Source organism: Macaca nemestrina, chromosome 1 (assembly GCF_043159975.1).
Source record: "Macaca nemestrina isolate mMacNem1 chromosome 1, mMacNem.hap1, whole genome shotgun sequence".
NCBI classification, from domain to species: Eukaryota; Metazoa; Chordata; class Mammalia; order Primates; family Cercopithecidae; genus Macaca; species Macaca nemestrina.
The window spans coordinates 59,891,222-59,905,032 of record NC_092125.1 but is presented as its reverse complement, the minus strand read 5'-3'; the positions used below and the strand labels follow the sequence as shown (position 1 = coordinate 59,905,032).

The following is a 13,811-nucleotide window of genomic DNA, read 5'->3' as shown; positions in this document are numbered from 1 at the left end:
AGCCCCGTCTCTACTAAAAATACAAAAAATTAGCCAGGCGTGTGGCGGGCGCCTGTAGTCCCAGCTACTTGGGAGGCTGAGACAGAATGGCGTGAACCCGGGAGGTGGAGCTTGCAGTGAGCCGAGTTTGTGCCACTGCACTCCAGCCTGGGCGACAGAGTGAGACTCCATCTCAAAAAATAAAAAAAAGAAAAATATATATATATATACACATATATATTTACGAGAGAAAGAATAGCCTAATAACTTACTCTGGGATAATAAAGGCAGGGAGAATATAAGAAACACAGACACACATATCCACTTTATTTTGCTTTGCTTGGAAAAGACTGTTTAAGATTAAACTAAGATTGAAGTTGAGCCAAAGGGCAACACTGCCAAGAGGGCTATATGAAGTCGCTTTCTAAAGCTATTTTTGTTAGGAAATTTAATTTCTCTAGTTCCCTTTCTCACGGTGAAATAAGGACAGTTCATTCTGTTAATCTGGGTTTTCACCCTGACTCTAGATTCTCCTCAATTATACCTTTACATCTATCCAAAATGGCATCATTTGACTTCCCTTCTAAGAAATCCTCTTGCCCTCTTTCATTCTCTAGTCTCATTCTCTTTTAGTCTTTTGCTTCCCTCTCGTTATCCTTGCTCCCTTTTCTCTCTTATCACCCCATGTGGCAAAAACATTATCTATCTAAAACTTGGTTTAGAAGGGAAAATCCAAAGGAAGGCATGGAGGATAAAGGATCAGGTACGAAATACACACTTATTGGTCTGAAGGGTCTCCTAGAGAGACAAGACTTGGCAGTACTTTGACAGTCAACTAGTGACAATTGTGAACAGGGATTGTTGGAGAAGGATGGGGTTTTGAGTAGACCACTGGACAAGCTCCCTATTTCTCAATGGGGGTTGGTAAGCACCACAAAACCACAGCTGAAAGGAAAAAGAAAACTCCACCACTGGCCTTTTTCCGAGCGTGGCCGCCTTCCGCTCGGCTCAGTGCCCGCCACATGCCCAGGAGTGCGTCTGGATCCTTGAGGGGCGCCCTTCGCAGGTGGACAGTGCTTACGCTATACTGCAAAAGAGCCAGAAAAGTGCCCATGAGAACCAGAAAGCAAACTTCCAGCCAGCAGGATCATCTCTCTAGGCATCTAAGATGGAGAAATCAATACAGATATCTAGGCAGCATCTGAATGCCAGGAAAGGTGAGGGAGAGATAATATCCCCCCCTCCCCTGTTCAACATAATGGTGGTAGAAGGGAAGAAAAATGTATTCTCTGTGACTTATCTACCGGGAACTAACTAGACAAGGCCAAATGATAGAGGAAATGTTGTCATTTGTAACAGGCAAAAAAGAAGTAAAGAAGAAAATGACCTAGGGTTTAAATCTAGTTATGTAAGAAAGTCTGTGCATGCTGGCACGAAGAGTTAAAGGTTCTGAATGAAAGCAACCAATTCCACCACTTGGGTAATGCCATTCTTAGAGGCAAAGTAGATAAAGAAGAAGAAAAAGAGGGAAAGAACTTCATTCTAAGATATAAAAAAAAAAAAGCAAAAATACACCAAAAATAAAAGACTGACATTCTCAAAAGATGGTAATTCTCATTATCTCACCGTAAGTCAGACAAAAACAAAAGAAAGAGTTGATGAAGCTGAGTACAGAATATGAGACTTTGACGTAAGAGGTCTTCGGTGGTTCATAACCTCTCCAGTCTTTTTAACTACTATGTTCGTAAAGTGCTTAATATGAACCTTCCTATTAAACAAAACAGAATTAGAGAGCATGCTTTAGACTCTTAGCAGTGGAACAAAAAAAAAGAAAAAAGAAAAAAGTCTCTAACGAATAAAAAAACTTTAAAAAAAAATGTTTTACCGTATTTAGGTAGAAGTAAATTTCCTACAAACCTGATCAAACTCAACATCTCAATCCTCCTAAGAAAAATGAAAGGGGCCAGTTGTGGTTGCTCACGCCTATAATCACAGCACTTTGGGAGGATCATTTGAGGGCAGGAGTTCAAGACCAGCCTGGTCAACACAGCAAGAACCCCATCTCCAGACAAAAATTAAAAAAATCAGCCAAGTATGGGCATGTGCTTGTAGTCACAGCCACTTGGGAGGCTGAGGTAGGAGGATTGTGTGAGCTCAGGAGTTAGATTCTACAGTAAGCTATGATCACACCATTGCACTCTAGCCTGGGTGACAAAGCAAAACTCTGTATCTTTAAAAAAAAAAAAAAAAGAAAGAAAGAAAAAAATAAAAATGATAGGTTAACAATTACCTGCAGAATACTGTACATCATAATAACTTCCAAACTTTCAAGCAATGTTCTCCTCAATTCAGGATGGGAGTGCTATCTGATGAAGGTGGTTACTGACATCATCTCCTTATCTAATCAGCCCTGTTAAATAGACTTTAAATATTCAGAGAAGTTTGCTGGGTTTCTTCCAGATTCCAAGTGACTAGCAAAAATAGCAAGCACAAGGGCTCAAGAAAATCATTCCGGCAGGGCACAGTGGCTCACACCTGTAATTCTAGCACTTTGGGAGGGCAAGGTGGGTGGATCACCTGAGGTCAGGAGTTCGAGACCAGCCTGGCTAACATGGCAAAAGTCCATCTCTACTAAAAATACAAAAATTAGCCTGGCATGGTGGTACATGCCTATAATCTCAGCTACTTGGGAGGCTTAGGCAGGAGAATCACTTGAACCTAGGAGCTGGAGGTTTCAGTGAGCTGAGATTGTGCCAATGCACTCCAGCCTGGGTGACAGAGCGAGACTCCGTCTCAAAAAAAAAAAAAAAAAAAAAAAAAAAAAAAAAATCATTCCAGGACACCAGGCTGATGAAGTTACCTCTTATCCTTTTCAGATTGACACACTACATGAATCAAGTGGATCTCTCACATACACACACATCCTTGGCTTAAGAGAACAGGTGCCCATTCTGGAAAATGTGATAATTAATTATAGGCAATTCATTTATCAGAAAATATCAGCTGGTACACTAAATGATCAAGACTACTCTAGGCTCCAACAACCTTTATTTTCTAAGATAACTGCTTCTTAAAATCTCATCCATAGTACAATTTGGTCACAGCATGTCAACTTCTCTTGCCTGTCCTTTTAACAGGGAGTTGACAATTGACCTGTGCCCCTTCCCCACAAATTAGAGATTCTTCCGTTTAATCTTCAAGACTAGGGATCATCACCTAGTAGCCAAGGAAGGTAACAAATCTTTTTGGCAAAGGAAACAGACCTGTTAATCTTAAGGACCATGTGGGATCAGTCTCCTATGTGATGGACTAATAAACAGCTCATAAAGACAGTGCGGTTATTTGAGAAGACAGAGGGACTAAATCTGGTTGTCACCTGATTCTGGGCCCCGTGGAACCAAAAAAGGATCAAAAGATTACCAGAACACAAAAGACACCAAATCCCACATTTCTCATTAACTTCAAGTCTTAAGAGTGTTTCCCGCCTGGCAGGTTGGTTCACGCCTGTAATCTCAGCACTTTGGGAGGCCGAGGTGGGCAGACTGCTTGAGCTCAGGAGTTCAAGACCAGCCTGGGCAACATGGCTAAACCCCGCCTCTACTAAAAATACAAAAATTAGCTAGGCATGGTAGTGCATGCCTGTAATCCCAGCTACTTGGGAGGCTGAGGCATGAGAATCGCTTGACCCTGGGAGGTAGAGGTTATAGTGAGCAGAGATCATGCCACGGCACTCCAGCCTGGGCCACAGAGTGAAACTCTGTCTCAAAGAAAAAAAAAAAGTTGTTTCCTAGAACCGGAAAAAAGGTTCCTTCTACTAGGATAAAACTAAAATGTGGGCTGGGTACAGTGGCTCACGGATATAATCCCAGCAATTTGGGAGGCTGAGGCAGGTGGATCACCTGAGGTCAGGAGTTCGAGAGAGCCTGGCCAACATGGTGAAACCTCGTCTCTACTAAAAATACAAAAATCAGCCAAGCGTGGTGGCAAGCGCCTGTAATCCCAGCTACTTGGGAGGCTAAGGCAGGAGAATCGCTTGAACCCAGGAGGTGGAGGTTGTGGTAAGCTGAGGTTGCACCACTGCACTCCAGCCTGGGTGACAGAGTGAGACTCCGTCTCAAAACAGTAACAACAACAAAACCAAAAAACACTAAAATGTGAAGCAACACCAAAGGAGTGGAAAGTAGTTTCTCCATTTGTTTGCAAGAATGGCTCATCTTGCTCTGTAGGGCATTCTAATAGGAGGAACAACGTTCTGCCAGTTTCATCAGGCCAGATAGTTGGCTAAATCCCGGCTGGAAAGCTGGGTGCTATGTTTTCATGCAAAGAAGGGTTGAGGGTGGTGAACAAGAAGCTACTATATTGCACCATGTTCAGAAAAAACCTGAGAGATTCAGACAGAGAGTAAGGTGGGAGGTACTCTGAACCCAATGTCAAAGATAACTTGTTAAAGGCCACAAGAGGAAGAAAGCAGACTGCATCTGAGGAATGGACTACTATTCTCCACCTAAAAACAGGTACAGAAGTGGGTAAATCTCTATATAGTATTTTTGATAAACATAAGGAGCCAGACTACTTAAAAGACACAAGCAGCCTCCAAAGGGTCCAAAGCACTGCACTAAACTCCAGAGACTGATCCAACCCTCTAACCACATCCAAAACCTGAGTCATATGCTTTATTACTAGACGACCAATATCAGGTCACTGCATCAATGTCTTTCCATACTTTTCATTCTCACAGTCTGCCCAACAACACATTACCAGTAAGTTATGGGGGTCGGTCGATCAATTCTCATCAGTGACTTAGATCAAAATTCTGTACTTTTGAAATTTAATTTTTCCCTTAAAGGCTCAAAAAAAAAGCCAGGTGTGGTGGCTCAGGCCTGTAATCCCAGCACTTTGGGAGGCCTAGGTGGGAGGATTGCTTGAGTCCAGAAGTTTGAGGCTGCAGTGAGCCATGATGGCATCACTGCACCAAAGTCTACACGATAGAGTAAGACCCAGTCTCAAGGAAAAAAAAAGATGAATACAGCGAGGAATCAGAGTTTCAAAAAAGACCTCGAGAACTTTATAACTGACTTTGCCTAGATGAGACCATGGCATTTGGCTGAAGTTGAAAAGATCAGAGCAAAAGTGGAGTTGCTGTAAGACAGTTTAAATACGAGTCAAGGTCCACCTTTCATACAAAGGTGCCAGACATGTATTTGGAGCACCGGGAGTACTGGGTACCACTCAGGGAAGGTTTAGTTAGGATGAATTTGCACCAGACTCTCAGTTTTATTCAGGTGGTAACTTGAATGTGATGAGGTTCCTTTGCTTTGCCACTCTTCCTTCCTCATACTCAAAGGAGACAGACATTAATGTGCATAAAGGAATGTTACTTAGAAGCCGATAAAAACTCTTTTAGTTTACACATGGTTCTCAAACAGCTTTCTCCTAAGCAGTGGTTTCTCCTCTTGTAGATCTGATATTTTATAAAACAATGACAATTACAACTGGGCCTTCAAAATGGTCCTTAGCCTGTTAGATCCCAAATCTCAACATATTTCCAACAGAAGAAAATTTGTTTTCAACAGCTCTTTCATACTGTGAGAGAATGTAAACTAAATTTAAGAGCGATTTGTTCTAAATTCTTTTCAATAAAAATACGTCCAGTAGGAGAATTAACTCAAGGTTCTGAATGTGATGGATGTCAGTGATGGGACAATTTCCCATATCTCTGACGTGGTATTTAAGTGGTAGTGGAAATATTCCTGAGTTGGGAGATTCTGAGGATTTGGAGTTCCACTGAAGCTCTGACGAGATATATTTCTTACACAAAGACCAAGAAGATTTTTCCTCCTGTTTCCAGATTAAATTGTTCTTTGTGGTAGCTACACTGGACCTGGTGAAAGGCTCACTCGGCAGGAAATTGATAGGAAATCTCGAACCAACAGTTTATTTTCTTCTCCATCACTTTAAAGCACACAATAGAGGATGGAGACAAAGAATCAAAAACAAAGGAGGATCGGTTCCTCCAAATAGAAATGCACAAAGGTATTTAATAAGGGCAAATTATTTTTAAAATAAACGGAAGTACGGTCAGGACAGTGAAGCAGTCGCATATGCATTTAATTTCTGGGAAAACATGAAGAGTACAACCAACCAGCTAGGTTTATAACTCAAGGGCAGAAACTTGTTTGATGACATTAAGCTTTGATAGCCGCCTTCTCGAGGCCCTACCCTTCACCACTTCTACTAATAGCTCCCCCAACTCTTATCCCAGTACAATCGAGCTGGTGAAGAGAACAGCAAAATACCTTGGTCCTAGACTCAGAAAATATTTCCTCGACCGTGCTACTTCCTCCAACAGCACCAAGTCTAGCTCCATCTCCGTTCCCTGCAGATTCTAGGCTCCATCTATCTTTTCAAGTCCCCACCCTCCCTCCCCCATTCCCAGGCTCCACCTCCCCCGACCCTATCCTTCAGGCGCGCCTCTCCTCTCTGGGACTTTCACAACCACCAGCGACATCAACCTCTCGCTTCCTGCTCCACTTCTCGGCGCCCAGATCTCCAACTGGCTCAGGCTCCCCATGTCCCCTGCCGGTACGGAGCTGCGGTCAGCGGATTGTGCGGCTGAGCCATCCTCGTGACGGTCCCGCCTCACTCACCCTCCGTCACCTCCAGCACCTTAATCTGTTCTTCAGCAGCCGCCCGCACCTCCTGTACTGGGGATAGGATCCCGGTGAGCGTATCCACTAACGCCTCCTTCAATCCTTGTGCCACTGGACCCGGCAGCCCGGAGGCCGCACCAGCTGCCGCCGCCGCCGCCATCTTTTCTCCCCTCAGCCCGCCAGCCCCGCGGCCGGGACCCGCCACCGAATGACGGCCCCTGCGCGCGGCCAATCCGCGAAGCCGCGCCTGCGCACCAGAGGCGGGCGGGAGCGGGCGGAGGGCGGGGAATGAATCTAAGCCTCCAGAGACAGCGCCTCCTGCTGCCTGAACGAGAACTGCACCTTTCTCTGCAAGGATCACTGGATTTACGTGAAAACTGAGCCCCAGACAGGTTAAGGGGCTTTCCTAAAGTTGCACAGTAAGTTAGAAATCTCATTTGGAATAAAGTTCATGATATATGACTTTATATTCATGCATCTTTCAGGTGTTAGGAGAGAGGAGGCGGGATGGGAATGGATGTAGAGGGCTTTAAGGAGAGGGGTCTGGGTCACAAATAGCTCCTATTTTAAACCGCAATCTTTTCCCTCCAAACACTGAAAAAAAGTTGGCTCAAGTGACTCTCTTCATCTTAGCCTCAGGAATCCAAAGAGGGGGGAAAATAAACTAAAGCAAACTAGGAAGTGGAAGTGGGAAAACAACGGCCCAGTCCCTTGGTTTTCCAGCGTAGATGAGCCCAACCTCAAAGCTGGGAAGTGTGGCCGGGCGCGGTGGCTCAAGCCTGTAATCCCAGCACTTTGGGAGGCCGAGACGGGCGGATCACGAGGTCGGGAGATCGAGACCATCCTGGCTAACACAGTGAAACCCCGTCTCTACTAAAAAAAATACAAAAAACTAGCCGGGCGAGGTGGCGGGCGCCTGTAGTCCCAGCTACCGGGAGGCTGAGGCAGGAGAATGGCGTGAACCCGGGAGGCGGAGCTTGCAGTGAGCTGAGATCCGGCCACTGCACTCCAGCCTGGGCGACAGAGCTAGACTCCGTCTCAAAAAAAAAAAAAAAAAAAAAAAGCTGGGAAGTGGCTGGGCAGGGGAGACACAGGCATGTGGAAGGGAGTTTCCTCCAGAGTGAGTGCTGTATGTGACTATGTGAGAATGAATCCTATTTGTTGAAAATGTATACATTTTTTTCCCCTGAGAAGTTATGGCTGGACATTTAAGCGTGCGAGAACAAGAGCAGTTTGATGATACGGTTGTCAGCGGCTGGTCGTAGGAAATGGCCCACGTTGCAGAGCCGCTCCTAAATAGTGGAGCAGGTGGAGAGGATGAGCGCTCCAGAGAGGCGTTAAAAATGCGGGATGTGGCCAGGCGCAGTGGCTCACGCCTCTAATCCTAGCACTTTGGGAGGCCGAGGCAGGAGGATTGCTTGAGCCCAGGAGTTCGAGAACAGCCTGGGCAATATAGCGAGACTTCGTCTCTACAAAAAATACAAAAATTGCCCAGGCGTGGTGGCGTGAGCCCTATAGTCCCGGCTATTCGGGAGGTGGAGTTGGGAAGATCACTTGAGCCCAGGAGGAGGAGGCTGCAGTGAGCAGTGATTGTGCACTGCACTCCAGCCTGGGCAACAGAGTGACATCTTGTCTCAGAAAAAAAGAAAAAAAAAGCAAGATGTAAGCCAAGGCAGGAGGATCACTTGAGCCCAGGAGTTCCAGGCTGTAGTGTGTGTTGTCATCACGCCTGTGAATAGCTACTGCATTCCTGTCTGGGCAAGTATATAAAGACTCTGTCTATTAAAAAAATTAAAATTAAAAAAGAAAATTCAGGGCAGAGTGGCAAGCATGTAGTGGCAGAAAGGATAGAATGTCATTGGAATGGGAGGGTCTAGAGCAAACAGGAACAGGTATCTTTTGGTGAGCTGTTCAGGTTATGTGCCTTCAAAATGGTTCCCAGGAACGCTTATCAAGTGAATTCATTCTCACATGGCAAAGGAAACCAGTTACCAATTCCTAGGTCACTTCCAAGACTGTGGATGCTAGACTGGTAACAATCAGGGATTAAGTCATCTCATCAGAGGATTATTTCAGAAGGCTTTCTCAATTATTTATTTATTTGTTTTTGAGTTGCGGGGGGGGAGGGGGTGTCTTGCTTTGTTGCCCAGGGTGGATAGGTGATCTTCCCACCTCAGCCTCCATAGTAGCTAGAACTACAGGTGCACCCACTGCAACTGGCTTGAAGAGAGTTCTCAACACACTTCTCACCTCCCATGTTAAGAGGGCACAGATGAGTTATGTTACTACAATTTCATAGGGAAAAGATTGCTTCTTGGACCCTTCACTTCTGCGATGGGGAATAGTAAGACTTATTTACCTTCTTGAAGTGGCCAAGAGAAGCTGAACTTGATTACAACAGCTTCTAATAGGTCAGTTCACTTTTACCCCAAGAAGAACATTTAGCAAAGTCCAGAGGGTGGTATGTTTTCAAACAGTGCAGCAACCCAGATGGAGGACTCCAGAGCCTTGACGTTTGGGCTGGATGTTTTCAGTTCTGGTGAAGGATTCTATGTCCATAATGTGTGAGCGGGGGTTCCTCCCACCCCCAACCAAGGGAGTCAGGAGACTCTAGCTTAGGATTTCCGGTTACTTCTGGTTTAGGCAAATGACCACAAGCAGTCTGGCCTTGCCAATCAAGGAATGGGCCACAAGATAAATGGAGACAGAAACCAGGCAGAGAGGGAGCTAGAGAACCAGTGGACAATACAGGAGATAACTTTATTGAAACGCAAATGGCATTGAACAGATGAATCTTGCTGGGAGGAGACATGCCAGAAGGACAGAGGGCCCAGATGGGGGTGGCCTCAGTGGTGATGAAGGAAGGCCTCTTCAGCTGGCTCTGGCATGAATTTTATTTTTAAATAATGTGTTATCTAAAATGAATTACTAAGGGGACAGCCCAGCTCTCTCTTCATGATTGTTACCGCAACTATATACAACAATTTGCTTTCCAGATTCAGTTTCGCTTTTTCTACATTAGATATAAAAGGGGGAAGGTTGAAAGAGGGGAGGGTCAAATAAGAAAAAACATAAATACACAGACATACACATATCCTGGTCTGGGATTTTGCACCCAATAACTTAAAAAAAAAGTGTTGCAAAAACTTCTGCCCACTCTCCACCTGAGGAACACCATGCATTTGAGAAACACAGACTCTGTCACATAAACGGTGCTGCCTAAAACAGTATGGAGGCGGGGAAGGAGGCTAGCAGGGTTGGAATTCATTTTAAAAAAAGATTGTTTTGTTAGAAAAAGCAAAAACAAAAAAGCATTAGAAAGTGGGAGCCACTGCACAGCAGTGGCCCAGAGACTGGCTGCGATATGGGAGCTCTGCCTTGATATCATCTTCGTGTCTTCAGGCATAGAGAAATGGCAGAGGAGCAGGAAGAACCCACAGGAGACGGCCAGAGGATCCACCATCAGCCTTCTGGGGACTGAGGAGGTGATTTTAGTGGAATTATTTTGTACTCAGCTCCCCCGCGCTTTAGTCCTCCTCCAAACAGTTCCAGAGCTCAGGAGACCTATTACTAGCACTGTATGTTTCTTTGTGCTCTGCCCAAGTTCTCACACACGGAAAATTGACAAACTTGAAACAAAACCAGTTCTAAAAAGCCTCATCTCCCCCATGGCCCAATCAGCTACTTTGTGAGTTTGTAAAGATATGAAGCTTTTTTCAAATTTTTCTAAAAAAGGATCTTATTTGGCAGGGTGCTGTGGCTCATGCCTGTAATCCCAGCACTTTGGGAGGCTAAGGCAGGCGGATCACCTGAGGTCAGGAGATCGAGACCAGCCTGGCCAACAAGGCAAAACTCCGTCTCTACTAAAAATACAAAAATTAGCTGGGCATGATGGTGCACGTCTGTAATCCCAGCTACTCAGGAGGCTGAGGCAGGAGAATCGCTTGAACCTGGGAGGCGGAGGTTGCAATGAGCCGAGATCGTGCCACTGGACTTCAGCCTGGGTGACAAAGCAAGACTCCTTCTCCAAAAAAAACCCCAAAACAAACAAAAAAACAAAAAAAAAAATATGATTTTATTCTATCACCTTGGCTGAGTATTTCCGTATCCAGGTCCTGCTATGGGGAAAAGAGAGGAGGAGCACGAGGACTGAAGTGCCCAGGGCTGTGTCTTCATTACGCAGGACTCTCCTATGAGCTGAGTGGAGTGTGAATAAGGGGCCTTCCTGGGATACTGGAGCCCTACACTGTTAGCTGCCGCACAGAAGGAGGTTCTGGCCCAGTTCTCAGGCCCAGCAGCGCCCTTTATAACTCAAATAAAGGAGAGGGATGTTACTGGGAGAACACGTCATGGAAATACAAATTCGATTTTTTTTTTTTTTAACTTTTTCCATCCTATTACATAATCAGCTCAGAATAGATATAAATAATTCGGCAGAAGAGCAATCTGGAAGAGACCTCCAAATGCTTTCCTTGTTGAAGCCCCTTAGCGTGCCAGCTAGTAATTTCCGAGGCATAAGGTTTTCCTCTGAAGGTTGTGTTCAAAAAAGATGCAAACATTCTCCTAACTTCCACCCAAAAGCACACATACCTTTCTTTGTTAAAATAAATGGAAAAACAGAAACACAAGGAAGCATGAGAAAGGTGACTTTGAAATTAATGTTAAAGTCTGAATTACAACCTAGAACCTTGTTATTTTGGGCCCCAAAGCCTCTCGGTGTGGGAACTCCGATACTCTAAAGGGCTTTCCCTTTAAAATAGTTGAATTTAGTGTGCATCGGAATCACCAGGAGGGTTTATTAAAATATGGATTGCTGGGTCCTCTCACTAGAGTTTCTGATTCAGCAGATCTGGATGGGATTGAGAATTTTGTTTCTAACAAGTTTCCAAATGCTGCTGATGCTGCTGGTCTTGTGCCATACTTTGAGAACCACTGCTTTAAGGAATGAGAAACCAGGGGATCACTCACTTACTTCCATGACCACCCTTGTCACAGAAAATTCTCCATGGCATAATCATGAAGAAGAATGACCAAACCATCAAACTGGAAGGATCTAGTACACATAGGTTGAATTTTCAACTGTCTTCGTGTCCCTGCAGCTTTGGCATTTTCATAGGTATCCTACCTTCAAGGCTACAACATCTTCCAAGTTACTACCACCTTTCCCAGGATCTGTGGCTGGCAGTGCTCGCTTCCAAGGCTAGGCTGAGCAGACATGCACCCATGTACCTACCCTAGGCAGTGGGGAGTGTCAAGTTGGTGGCACCATATATCCATAATCAGGTTGATTCAGGACTCATTAAAATATAAGGCTGATTGGATTATAAGGGACAATATCTTCAGGCTTTGGCCTTTGGGGAACAGTGTTCGTAAGATCATTTTATTACTATGGCCTTCTCAGTGGAGCCATGAACCAGAACTTGTGAGTAGTAAATCCATCTCTATTAATAAACCCTCTGCAAAAGCCCATTTTCCCATCCCACCACAGGGGTTGGCTTATGAAGTCTGCTTCTTAACTTTAGCTTAGTCAGTGCCAAGGAATAAGGAAAGCAAAAATAAAGTATGATGAGGAGCCGTACTTGGTGATCTGGGTAACTTCAGCACTTATTCCCTGTGTTAGATGTGTGATTAGGACAATTCCCCCACCCCTCCAACTACTGGGTAACTTCAGCACTTATTCCCTGTGTTAGATGTGCGATTAGGACAATTCCCCCACCCTCTCCAACTAATGGCAATAAAGAGTTCTTAAGGTCTCACGTAGATACCTCCTTGATCCTGATTTGGAGGACTGAGTCCCCTTCAGTCAGGTAAATTTTACCTAAATGCGGCATTTCTATGTGAATGCCATCCCAAGTGAGGATGTGAGGTGTCTGTGAGAAGCAGCAGGGTACCATTTCTCTCTTCCTTCTCTTTTAGAATACTTTAGGAAATAGTTACTCCTCAGACCACTATAAGAGGTTATCCCTGGGAGTAGTGTGACCCTTGTTTTAGGGAGCTAGAAGTGAAGAGATGGTGAGATTAGGTACACTTAGTCTTGCAAACCAGGAAAACCAGAAGGCAAGACATTAAGAAGGAAAAAAAAGCCCTCTATTTTTGTCTTTAGTACTTAAGTAGTATGGATAGATCAGCTGGAAGGTTGGCAATTCAAGACCAAAACAGTATACCAACCAATAAGGATTTCATTGTAGGGTCTTCCCATGGACTTGTAGCAGATTCATCTTCCCTGCCAGCCTCTCCCTTCCCAATGGTTAGACATGAAAAAGACATGGGTACTTAAGGATTGACACAAAGACAGAGATAAGCACCGTAGAGCTGCCACAAAGCATAGATTTTAAAAAATACTTTGAAGCCTCAGAAGGTAGGAAACAGCAACAGTATACTGCTCTTGTGTGTGTGAGAGAGGGAGACACACACACACACACACACACACACACACAGACATCAGGCCCCAAATTAGCCTCCAATGACCTAGTATTTTATTTTTAGTGCCTAGGCAAGGTCTGAGAAACAAGTACATTGGACAAAACTTGTTGATCTTCTTCATCCAGAAATTAAGGGACTCAGCTCAGGAACCTCTCCTGGAGTTGTGGCTCTCCCCAATGGTTGACATTAGATATTGAACTCATGTCATTTCCTAGCCAACTGTGGTGAGGGATGGAGTTGGGGGGCTGGAGAGGAAGATAATAGCACAAATTCCAGTATTAGGCTGGATTCTTCTGAAGGTGCCTGGGGGTTAAGAATTTAGCTTTGGGACCCAGTGTTTCTTTTCTGAGGGATCCCAGTAGGCTCAACCAAGAAGCAGGACATAGGTGGGAGAGAATGCTGTGGATTTGCTCCTTGCCATAAATTCTAGGGCAGTGAGTGGGGAGCTCAGGTTTTCTGCTTCAGAGAAGTCTGGATGAGTGTCCCAAGGGGTTATAGCACCATGAGGAGGCTCAGCCTTCTGCAGTTGCCATATAACCATGATTCCTTCATGAGAATGATCGATCCCCACAGTGAGGGGCCCAGATGTGCAACTGTAAACAGGGTCCCAGGCTCCAGAGGGAAAGCCAAGGCTTCAATACCACCTCACTAGATGGGAACACACTTTCTGGAGGAAAGCAATTGGAGACCTGGGCTAAACGCAGCAGTCAGCTGAGAGTAGAGGGTGGTGGATCCCAGGAAGAGAAATAAAAAGTCATG

At 44.9% G+C, this 13,811-nt stretch overlaps 1 protein-coding gene and 1 long non-coding RNA gene across 6 annotated transcripts in view; one reads left to right on the top strand and one right to left on the bottom strand.

Annotated features, from left to right (window-relative positions):
* Positions 1-6,842, bottom strand: part of LOC105484722 (importin 9) — a 58,821-nt gene extending 51,979 nt beyond the window's left edge. The window contains exon 1 of one of the 4 annotated variants that reach the window (XR_989171.3): positions 6,627-6,823. Coding sequence is in view for 1 of the 4 variants with exons in the window: in XM_011746592.3 (XP_011744894.1) it covers positions 6,627-6,789 (163 nt within the window). In the remaining 3 variants the exon portion in view is untranslated. Of the gene's footprint in view, positions 1-955; positions 1,062-6,626 lie in introns of those variants that run through there. The other 3 variants (XM_011746592.3, XM_071077924.1, XM_024793739.2) reach the window with 3 other exon arrangements.
* LOC105484716 (uncharacterized) overlaps positions 6,826-13,811 on the top strand; it is a 63,731-nt gene continuing 56,745 nt past the window's right edge. For both annotated transcript variants that reach the window (XR_989168.3, XR_011612688.1), the window contains exon 1: positions 6,826-7,048. This is a non-coding gene — a long non-coding RNA (uncharacterized lncRNA). The remainder of the gene's footprint in view (positions 7,049-13,811) is intronic.